General features: G+C 52.6%; 1 protein-coding gene across 2 annotated transcripts in view; it reads right to left on the reverse strand.

Annotated features, from left to right (window-relative positions):
• COLQ (collagen like tail subunit of asymmetric acetylcholinesterase) overlaps positions 1-10,423 on the reverse strand; it is a 48,025-nt gene extending 37,602 nt beyond the window's left edge. The window contains exon 1 of one of the 2 annotated variants that reach the window (XM_040963194.1): positions 10,265-10,423. In XM_040963194.1, the coding sequence (XP_040819128.1) occupies positions 10,265-10,370 (106 nt within the window). In that variant the 5' untranslated portion in view covers positions 10,371-10,423. The remainder of the gene's footprint in view (positions 1-10,264) is intronic. The other variant, XM_040963203.1, reaches the window with a different exon arrangement.
• Between the last annotated feature and the right edge of the window lie 584 nt (positions 10,424-11,007).

The raw sequence follows: 11,007 nt of genomic DNA on the forward strand, positions 1-11,007 counted from the left end.
TTGGGGAATGAATCAGTGGATGGAAGATCTTTTCTTCTCTATCTCCTTCTCTCTGTAAATTTGCTTTTCCAATAAAAATAAAACAGAATCAATCTTTAATCTTTTTTTTAAGCAAAACTTAAATTGTCAGCAGATGGGTACGGAATTGGAACACTGAGTCCCAGTATGGAATCACTCATCATGTGTGGTGTTTCATTTGAAAACTTGCTATTTTGTAATCGTCCTTTATGGACCAGGAGCACCTGTGCTGGGCCGGCCTGGGGACTGGGCAGCCCCATACATGTCATTGCACATAGGATAGATGCCACCGGCTCCCAACACAGACCAATTGCACACAGCAGTGGCATGTCCTCCCTGGGATCTGCACTTGGATGCACAGCTTCCACAGGGTGATACAGCTTTACTCCACTCAGCCCCGCCCTGTGGGGGTGGGGCTCGGGGATCAGCCCACTTCAGGGAGTGGGAGGCTTTGCCCCTGCACATGGACTTGCTGCCAACAGGCCAAGCAGTCGGGGGGTGTTGAGCGGCAGCCTCAGGTGTCAGCCATGCCTCCATATCGTCACGTTCCAGCACTGCTCCCACTCTCCCCAAGATGCAACAGCCCCGCAAGTTGCTGCTCTGCCCTGGGCCCCCGGGGGAGGCACGCCCCACGTCTCCCGTTTGAGCCTCACCACTACCATGTGAATTCGACTTTGTGGATTATATTATGCCTTCCTTCTCCGGGTGAGGGGAATTGAGGCTATAACAGCCACCGCTTAGCACTGCTGGGGTCCTGGAGTCATACCTCCAGCTCTGCAGCAGAGGCAGTGCTGGGCTCCTGCCCCCAGCCTCAGGTGGTACCTGCAGGAGACACTCAGCAGCTGCAGGTGGGCTGGGATGGACAAAGCAGGTGGCCTGGCTCCCATTCTCTCCACAATCCAGAGCTGATTGCCAGCTACAGCTACAGCTCGGTACACATTAGTTTGTTTTGTCATCACCAACGACTCCCTGGGGTCATAGTAGCCTCATTTTCAGATGTGGAAACTGGATGTGAAGAAATTAAAGTTCGGCACAGCTGGTAAGCTGGGATACTCACATCCCACAGGGGGTATGCATGGGTTTAAGGCCTGGCTACACTACGAGTTGAGTTTCTGTTGCCCATGTGGGACACGGATGGAGTTCCTGGCTCCCAGCTTAGCCTGCCCCAGCCATGGCTTAGGTGGCTATTTGGTGAGTGCATCCAGTGAACAAAAGATACCTGTCTCTCTGCCTTCTGAGTAACAATGAAAACAAACATTTAAAACAAATTAACAAGCTGGCATTGTAGCACAGTAGTTCAAGCCTCTACTTGCAACACTGGCATTTTGTAGCAGAATATCAGTTCAAGCTTCATCCACTCTGCTTCCCATGCAGCTCCCTGCTGATACACCTGGGAGAGTAATGCACGATGACCCAGGTGGAGCTCAGGCTCCTGATTTCGGCTTGGCATCAGGCCCCTCAGTTACATCATGGAAATGTCACTCAAGTCCAAAGCCGTCCTAGCTGGACATTGTACACCTGGACTCTCAGAGTCAGAGCCCAGCAGAGACACACACACACCCAGGTCCTGCCTCTAGGTACATGCTACTTCTGTAAGGTAGCCAACAGCTTGTGAACCACAACACCAGAGAACAGCTAAGGCCAACAGGATCCTTGCAACCTGGTCCATGTCTCTATTTAGGATGAGGATGCTGGCTCTTGGAAGACAGCAAGTGGCTTATCCCACACTGTTCACACTGTTCACTGGGTTTTGCTCCTGGGCCCTGGCACCATAGTGCAATACTCTCTAAGGACATTAGCCAGCAGGCAAGCTACCAGGTCCCTTCTGCAAGCCCCTTCCACAAGCTCTTTCCATTGGCCGTGCACAGAAGCCCGGGCTGGCAGACACACTCTCACCCTTGGGGCGTCCAGCAGAGAGAGGGCAGGAGCAGTGGACTCAGAATATGGTTGAGAATAAAAAGGCGAGGAATGACTTGCCAGAGAAACACTGGAGAAAGATTTTTCAGGTCTTGGAGTGTGTCTCAAGCTGCATCTGTCTACCAAAGGTGCAGGTACACCCAGCAGGCATGGTGATGCCTAGATCAGCCAGCCTTCGCAGGGCCTTGCTATTCTCCAGGTCCAGAGCCATGCATCTATTCTTCCCTGCACACACCTGCATGACATGCCCATTGCAGCTCTTGGGAAGACCAGCAGAGGGTGAAGCTTGTTTTCTTTGCTTGGAGCCTCCCTCTATCCTGAATACGATTCTTGGACATTGGAAATTTTAGTTTCCGAGACAGAGAATTTGAAGTCATTGGAGGGGCCATCCACATTGGGCTCACCCCAAAAAGCATGGTCTCCAAAACCAGGTTAGTCTTGAAGAGACGCAAAGGGGAAGTCTCCTTGCCTAATGACCCATCCCACAGGCTCTCATAGTGGGGACAAGTTCAAATACAGGGAGCAAGGACAGAGAAGCCCACAGCTAAGACAGCAGCCTGCCTGGTCCAAGAGGCCTGAAGAGAGTCCTATGGAAGTTCTGGGGCTTTCCCTACACTTCCCTGAGAGATCCCAAGATGACAGGTGGCAGGAGGAGACGGGGCTAGAAGATGAGGAGCCTGTGTGGGGGTGGGGAAGAGCCTGCACAGCTCACAGGAATTACTTCCTTCTCTTTTCCCTCTCTTTCTGTCTTCAGGCCCCAGCTGGTGGCCAGGGCAAGTGGGCAGCAGCCTGGAGGCCTCCACTCCAGCTGTCACTGGCTCATGTTTATGTTGGTTGCCATGAGAGGTAAGTGCGGTGTGAGCGGTGTGAATGGAGCTGTAGGCTCCAGGGCAGGACATGGAGCAGAGCCAGGTGTATTTTTAAAGCAGCCAGGGAAAGCTGGTTGGTCACCAGCATGGAACCACCTCCCCCTCCTAACACCCATGGTTTACAAGCACAGAGGGAATGGAAGTCGTGTCTTCTCTTACTGCCTGACTCACTGCGCATTTCAGCTCAAAGCTGCTTTGGTTGTGTTTGGAATCTTTGGCACTATTGGAAGTACTTGATGTTAAAAATTAGCCACATTGGTCCTCATGATTTCTCTGGGAGTTAAATCCTACTTTGGGCCCCATTTCATGGATGAAGAAACTGGCATATAGTTTGGGAAATTTGCCCAAGGTCACAGTGTGAAGAGAAACGGAGTGGCCTCTGGAAGTCCTCCTCCTAACCACCACGTAGTTCTGCCTCTACCATGATGGGGCTTTGTTTGGGGGGGATGGGAGTGGGGAGGGAAGAGGGGAAAATGTCCCTCTTCCAGCCATGGGAAGTTGTTTGGGGACAAACAGGATGATGAAAAGTTAGTGTCCCAAGAGTCAGGTGAAGAAGCATCCCCATTCGCCATCTTTCTGAAAGCCTCATAGAATGAGCTCCAGTTGTCTTAGCTGTCCACCTGCTCCTCTGAGCATGCCCACTGGTGACCGTCTCACTCCTCCACTGCTTTACTGGGATTACCATGCATGGAACTACTTGCATCCAAATCCTGTCAGGGTCCACTTCTGGGAAGGCACTCAAACAATGACAGTGCAGGTGCCTGCTCCTGAGATGTTCCTGGCACTGATGGTATTCGTGGGCCACTGTACCCAATGGAAAAGATATGGGGAGGGGAGATAAGAGAGACTGAGAGAAAACAGAACCTAGAATTATTACCTTACTTGAACAAAAGGCAGGTAATTAAATTAAGGTATTATTGCAAGGCAACTAAATTAAGAAGTGCAATCCAAGGTGCTTAATCTGAGCTGGCCCCAAATGCCTCCACCCATGACATCCTAATCAGAGACACACTCAAGAGAGCAGTGTGACCCTTGAAGCAAGGTGCTGTGGTGCTGGCTTTGAAGACGGAGGAAGAGGCTGGGAGCCACAGATGACCAGAAAAGCAACCTAGATCCCAAACAAGGCAGGAAACTGAATTCTTCCCTGGGGCTTTGCCCACCCCTTGGTCTGTGCCTGGTAAGACAAACTTTAGACTTCTGACCTTGAGAGAGCGTGGGTGTGTGCACTTGTGATTTGTCCTAATGTAGTGACTCCGGGCAATGCTGGAACAAAGGCTCTCAGAGTGTGGCCAGTGACCTCACTGGATCAGCAGCACCTGGAGTGTGTTGGAAATGTAGGTTCCAGAGCCATGTTCCTGATTTACTGCTTCAGAAGCTCCTAGGAGTAGGAATTGATCCCAGCGATCTGCATTTTACCGGGCCCTGCAGGGGGCGCCTGATACCATCTTGGTTAGAATCCCATGGGTAGCTGTAAGCAGCACCCACAGCTGGGCGCACACCTGGGGAGATTCGGGGTTTTGTGAAGCGGCCCCCAAATGATTCTGGCTGCTGGGAAAGCCAACAACAGAGGCCAAACCAATACAAAGGGTCCTGCCCAAGAGAGCCACGCAGGTGGTGTCCTAAGGAAGGCCAGAAGAGGGCACAGCTGGCTGGGGCTGAGTCAGCGGCAACTCCTCCGATCCGCTGGGTCCTGCTTTGCAAGAAACTTGCATCAGCAGGGGCTGGTGTTGTGGCGTGGCTGGTAAGGCTACTGCCTGCAGTGCCAGCATCCCATATCGGTGCCAGGTAGTGTCATGGCTACTCTACTTCCAGTCTAGCTCCTTGCTAGGTTGGAAGGCAGCAGAGATTGGCCCAACTGCTTGGGTCCCTGCCATGCGAGTGGGAGACCTGGAAGAAGCTCGTGGTTCTCACATGGCCCCGGCCACTGCAGCCGTCTGGTTTAGTGAACCAGCGGGTAGATCAATCTCTGTGCCTCTTGCTCTCTGTAACTCTGGCTTCCAAATAAATAGAATTTTGAAAGCAAGAGATCAGCAATGCTTTTCTTCTTTTAAAATGTCAGATCACTCAAGCTTCAAATGCTAACTATTAAAGCAGTTTTAAAACTCTTCCCCACAAAAGGCTAAACATGTAGCCAGGATCTGGTCATTGGGCAGCTAGTTCAGGAGCTCCTTCTCTGCGCCCCATTTCTGATTCACTCGGACCGGCAGGCCAGTCGGGGTAGCTCCAGCCTTGGGAGTTTTGTCTTCCTGCTCTCAGCTGCATCTCATTTGCAGCCAGAGGAGGGCGCTCCTTGCTCCCCAGGACAGTCCTGAGCGACCAAGCGAGCCAGTCACACCCATTGCACAGAGGAACTGACTGGCTCTTTCACAACTGGCAGGATTCAAGTTAGGATTCAAGGCCAGGGCCACTTGCAGGAGTTGCTGCTGAGAGGAGCAGCGCAGATGAAGCGATGGTCTGCTAGGTCATGGGTACCAATCACGCAGTGCTGACGACTATGCGTGGCATTTAAAGAAGACAGGCCCAGTCTATCAGGTGTCGGATCTGAGACAGAGGAGCTGTGTCCATGTGGAGCTGCACGTTGTTTTGGGGGTGTGGACCTGAAAACAGGTTTGAGTGTGGTGAATAGTAAGGTGTATTTGGTCCTAGGTGTTTAAAGGGAGAGCCCCCCGTTCCTCCCATCTGCCTTCTCTCTGTGTCTGGGCTGCAGAAGAGCCTGCTGATTTATGCCAAGGCTTGGGATGAAGTGAGGCGGGAAGCCTGGGATCCCTGGAGAATCCTCTAATTTAAGAGCCTTCTCTAATGTTATTAGCAGGAGGAAATACAAGGAACTAAATTGGAGGAGACGGCTGGCAAGTGCATTACAGTGCAGTAAACAATAGCTGAGCAGCCTCAGACACCATCAAGGCATCTCCTACGACCCAGTGCCGAGGGCATGGATGGTTCCAAGTGGACATCTGGCTGCTTCCATGCTGGGGAGCACAAGGCTGGACCGTGGGCTCCACAGACCCCAAAGCACCTTCCCTGGGTCAGGTCCTGGCTATGGCAGAAGGTTCTGGGGCCTGACAGCAATCACACAACATCCTGCCCCCAGGACTGGATTTGTGGGTGTTGCTCACCAGCTTAGAGTTCCTGCCCGCCGGGGAAATCCTGCATTGAAAGTTGGTTGGTCTGCAGTGCCTGAAAAGCGTGTCTATGAAGTGGGATTCCCCCTGGCTCCAGGAAGGGGCCCACTCCTCCCAAATCAACTGGCTGCAACTCATCTGACTCTTCGATCATCCAAGGAGAGACAAGGCAATATCCTTTATCTTAGTATTAAGTAACTAATATTCAATAATCTTCTGCTAGGGCTTTAGGCATTGATGTCTGAAGGAGAAAGCAGGAGAGAATGGAGACTAAAGAATCCAGAGTTTTCAGAAAACAGAAGCCCAGAACTCCATGTGGGTCTCCCATGGGGGTGGCGGGAACCCAACCACTGGAGCTTCCCAACCACGTCTACTTTCCAAGGTGCGTGTTAGCAGGAATCTGGATTGGAAGCAGAGGTGGGTATCAAACCAACACTCTCCAATAGGAGATACACACAACTCAAGGAGTAACTTAACTACAGCACCAAAACCTTCCCCATTGGCAGGATTCCAAAAACCCAATCTATCTGTCCAAAGACACTGCAGGTTTGGTCTCTACCAGCAAAAGCCCTAAACGTAGAGGCAGGAGACAAGATCGCAGCCTTCAGCTCTGCCTCATAGCAGCTATGTGGCTTTGGGAAGGTCCCTGGCCCTCACTGCAAAGGGGAAGGGAGGCCACATCCATTTCAGGGTGCTGTGAAAATTACCTAAATTGGGCTTGTACTCCTCTCTCAATACTATCGTCCTTGGGTCTGCGCTTCTACCTTCTGGAAACTGTGCAACCTGCATCTGTTTGGATAAATGTTGAGCTGAGTAAGTCTACAGACCGTAAGTGAGGCCAGCCAAGCCCAAGCTGGATCAGCTGACCCTTGATCAGTCCACAACTGTGCAAATCAGTAACAAATGACATTCAAACCACCAAGTGTTAGGGTGGTTTCTTAGCTATAGAGATTGAGCTTGAAGCCCAGATTTAGAACTCCTGACATTCTTACCAATTGCCTTCTTTGACAGAAACCACCCTGAGCTGAGTGTCACAGTCAGCTCTCCTCAGCGAACCCTTCAGTGGATCTTGCGTGCTGCGCGTGCTAGAGCCCAGTCGAGTATTATAAGCCGGCGACACCCTTGGGGGTTAGCTACACGACAAGCGTTCCACATCATTCCTTCTGAAACCTCAGACCTCATCCCCTGTTCATCATCACCTGCCTTATGATCTGTCTTCCCTTGCTGTTGTCACTGTGCCTAGAGCTGCACTGTCTCCCTCATCTACAGGAACTCACCGCACGTCAGCAAGGGGCCAAAGTCAGAGGCAGTGGGCTATGAGTAAGGCCCAGACGCATTTTTTTTGTATTTGTGTTTCAACTGCTTGTGCACTCACACTGGGATTCTTGTCTACAATGGCCTCTGATGCTTTTGGCTCCCTCCCTGGTTCTCCTCTGCCATCCAGCAGCGGTGGCTGCAGGCAGTGAGCTTTTACCCAAAGAGCTGGTACCTTGTTGGAAGGGCTGGCTGAACCTGCAGAGTCAGCACCTGCCGGCAGGCCTGTAGAGTCAGCACCTGCCGGCAGGCCTGCAGAGCCCCGCCTCCATCATGGCTGCCTCTGAGGCACTCAGCCCAAGGTTGCTCAAGTCCCAGATGAAGTATCCCCAGAAGGCCCCTGGAGTAGAAACCACATCCTCCTAGTCTCTGGGTCCCCGGTGGACTCATCACAGTGCCAGGGATTCAGCAGGACTCACGAAGGGACAGGGTTAGAAGAAAAGAGTTTCCTGAAGGCTGTCACGTCTATGCCCAATAGATCGCCCCCTGGCTTCAGCTGGGTTTGACCAGTGGGTGGCTGTGGCAGCAGGTGTAGAATGGGAGGAGAGACGGGTGAGTCTTTATTCTCCACTCTCCTGCTGGGGTAGGGGGGCCTCTCCTACAAGACTCCACACTTCCCTGGGATCACTTCCCGTTTTATCCTCTTTCCCTTTCAAGCACAAAAGCACAGATTCTGGCAGGTGCTGATCTCTAGGGGCCCAGTCCCAGTTCCAGCTCTGAAAGTGATGCCCTCTCTTAGATGTTTGCTTTTCTCCCTGGCATTGCCCTGACTGGCACAATGTGCCAAAACCCATGCCCTGAGATGTGTCTAAGCCATGCCAGGGCATTCTATAGAGCGAGGGGTTTGAAGATAGTCACAGGATTGTATCCTTCCAGCTTTCAGAACTCCTCAGTCACTTTGGTTTTACCTAAATACAGTAATGAGGGGTTGGGTATTTCTTATTTGAAAGGCAGATTTACAGAGAGAAAAGAGAGAGAAAAAGAGATCTTCCATCTGCTGGTTCACTCCCCAAGTGGCCACAATGACTGAAGCTGAGCTGAGCTGAAGCCAAGAGCCAGGAGCCTCTTTCTTTATTTGTCTCCCACACAAGTAAGTGCAGGGTCCCAAGGCTTTGGGCCATCTTCCACGCCACAAGCAGGGAGCTGGATCAGAAGTGAAACACCTAGGACATGAACCGGCATCCTTGTGGAACACCAGCAAGAGGTTGGGCATTTCATACAAGTGTTAAGGCACTGCTTGGGATGGCTAATTCTGTACTGGAGTGCTGGGAAGAGTCCCAGGTCAGCTTCCGCTTCCAGCTTCCTGCCAACGTGCACCCTGGGCAGCAGCAGATGGTGTTCAGCTACTTGAATTCCTACCACCCAGCGGGAGGCCAGGATTGGGTTCCAGGTCCTGGATTCCTGGCTTTGGCCTAGCCCAGCCTTTGTCTGTCTTTTTCTCCCTTTCAAATAAAAATTTAAGAAATGTAAGAAAGTAATACAACATGATGGTGTCAGCTTAGCAATGAGCAAAGTTTCTATTAATGAATCCATCAATTATTGTGCCAGGCATTTGCCTTCACCCCCCACCCCAATTATTAATATATTTTTAAAGCCCTGTTGATATGCAAAGACAGAGAAATTCCATTCACTGGTTCAAATGCCTGCAACTGCCAGGGACTAGGTCAGGCCAAGCCAGGAGCCAGGAACTCAATCTGGGCCAGCGATGTAGGCAGCAGGGGCCCGATGGTCACGGTCCTTGCCCACAGGATGCTTCTAATCCAATGCTAGCTGCCTCCTCCAAGTCTGAGAGCCCGCCCAAGGCAGGATGGACAATGGGAATCCAATATTCCTTAACCCCTGAACCTTCAGCCACTTCTTTAAGAAATCTATGAGCCAAACAAGTTTGTGAACAACCGCATGACACCAAACTCACAACCTTAATGGAAAATAGTGATTTTACCCTCTGACCGGAGTCTGGTGGGAGGCAACTTGCTGTTCTCGGTTGGAATCCATTGAGGGGGATCCACTTGGCACACCCCCAGATGGCACAGCCGTTCACCTTGCCAGCCTCCCTTCCCCCACATTTTTCCCTGTTCAGCCCTTCACGCTTTTATAATTAGCTGCACACCAGCGGTCAGATCACTTCCCTTGGGCATGTAACTCGGCTAGGGGGAGGAGCTGGGTTTTTTATGAATGGACTGGGGTGTGGACTGGATCGGGAGATAAACCTCCACAGCCAGAATGGCTGCAAATGACAGCGAGACTTCTGCCTCTACAGCCAGGCCCCGTGGGAGGGAGGGAGGAGGGCTCGACTCCCAGGCCCCTGGGGGTGCGCCCTCCCCAAGGGTGGTGTGAAGGGTGGGCAGTGAAACCCAGGATCTGCAGGCCTCTCCAAAGCTCCCCTCATCAATCCCCAGGAAAGTCCCAACAAGTTACACCAGCGACTCAGTGTGTCCCCTGCCAGGGTCAGGCAGGACAAGGACAACAGCCTGGAGCCCACAGCGGGGCCGGCCAGGCTGGCCCCCTGCCCACAGCTCCACTCACACGTGGACGTTGTCTGCAGCCCCCGGTTTGGGTCTGTCTGCACCTGCAGCTGCCTTGTCTGAGGCCAACTGCAGGCTCACCCTAGCAAGGCTTGCAGGCTCAAGAATCCATTCCTGCAGCCACAGGGGGACCCCGGCCTCCCTGTGTGGGCAGGGACCCAGCCCCCTTGGAATGGATCAGCTTGGAACTCCCCCAAGGAGTTCACATCTCTCTCCTTGGCACAGGTCTCTTTTGAGCTATCTCTGGAGGTCCTGACCGAAAGGCGACCACAAGACAAACGGGAAGAGAAGGAGAGAGGTAGCAACAAATGCTAGAGAATCCGGGCAGGGGTCAGTGGCACAGAGAACAGGAGCGGCTTTCAAGGCCAGCTCGGGTGACAGGAAGCAACAGAGGAGGCTGGCGGTGCCCTCCCAGTCTCTACCCGCACAATTATATGGACCCCTCACGCAGAGCCCCGAGAGAGAGGGAGAGGAGAAGGTCCTGGGCAGTATCGTTTACCTGCCGAGATGGGGAGGACGCTGCTAATGAATGCTGGTTGAGACACGATGGAGCGCAGGAAAAGCTGAAGATAAATTCCCAGGGTCATTGGATTCAGGACCACCATGCTGGCCGGGGGCTGCAGGACGGCAGGGGAGCCAGGCAAGGCTGCCACCGAGCCCTGCTCACTCCTGCCTGGCTTCTTCGCTGCTGCCTCTCTCTCTCTGTCTCTCTCTCTTTCTCCCTCCCTCTCCCCCTCTCACCCTCCCTCACTCTCCTCTCCCCCTTCCACCCCCCCCACCAGAAAGAATGCCAACCATTTCCCATTAAACCTTCTCCATACTACACAGGGTTATATTTATCTCAAGCATTGGATCAAATGCCCACATTAAAATGAAGCTGTCAGAATTTTCTTTTTTGGAGGCTGAGGTCAGTGCCGTTGGAGAGAGTGGATGAAGAGGCAGCCGTGGCTCTGCCTCTGCCAAGGGCAGGGGTGTCTCCTGGTGGATTACACCCCACATCCACCTGCTGTGAACTCAGCGTTCCTACAGCTCCAGGGCCACTGGGGCCCATGCTCTCTCAACCCCAGTGTCCCTGTGTCCCAGAGGCGAGACCCCTGCCACCAGCCCCAAGATGGTGCTACTGCTCCAGCTGATCAGCCTGAAGGTGTGTTTGTTTTCATTGCCCTACAAGAGGGGATTGCTGTTTCTGAAACTGCATCCCTATTGCTCCAAAAACGCCACCTTTTCGTCCCACACAAAGTC

Source organism: Ochotona curzoniae, unplaced genomic scaffold (genome assembly GCF_017591425.1).
Source record: "Ochotona curzoniae isolate NIBS_2020 unplaced genomic scaffold, NIBS_Ocur_1.0 contig_1302, whole genome shotgun sequence".
Classification (NCBI taxonomy): domain Eukaryota; kingdom Metazoa; phylum Chordata; class Mammalia; order Lagomorpha; family Ochotonidae; genus Ochotona; species Ochotona curzoniae.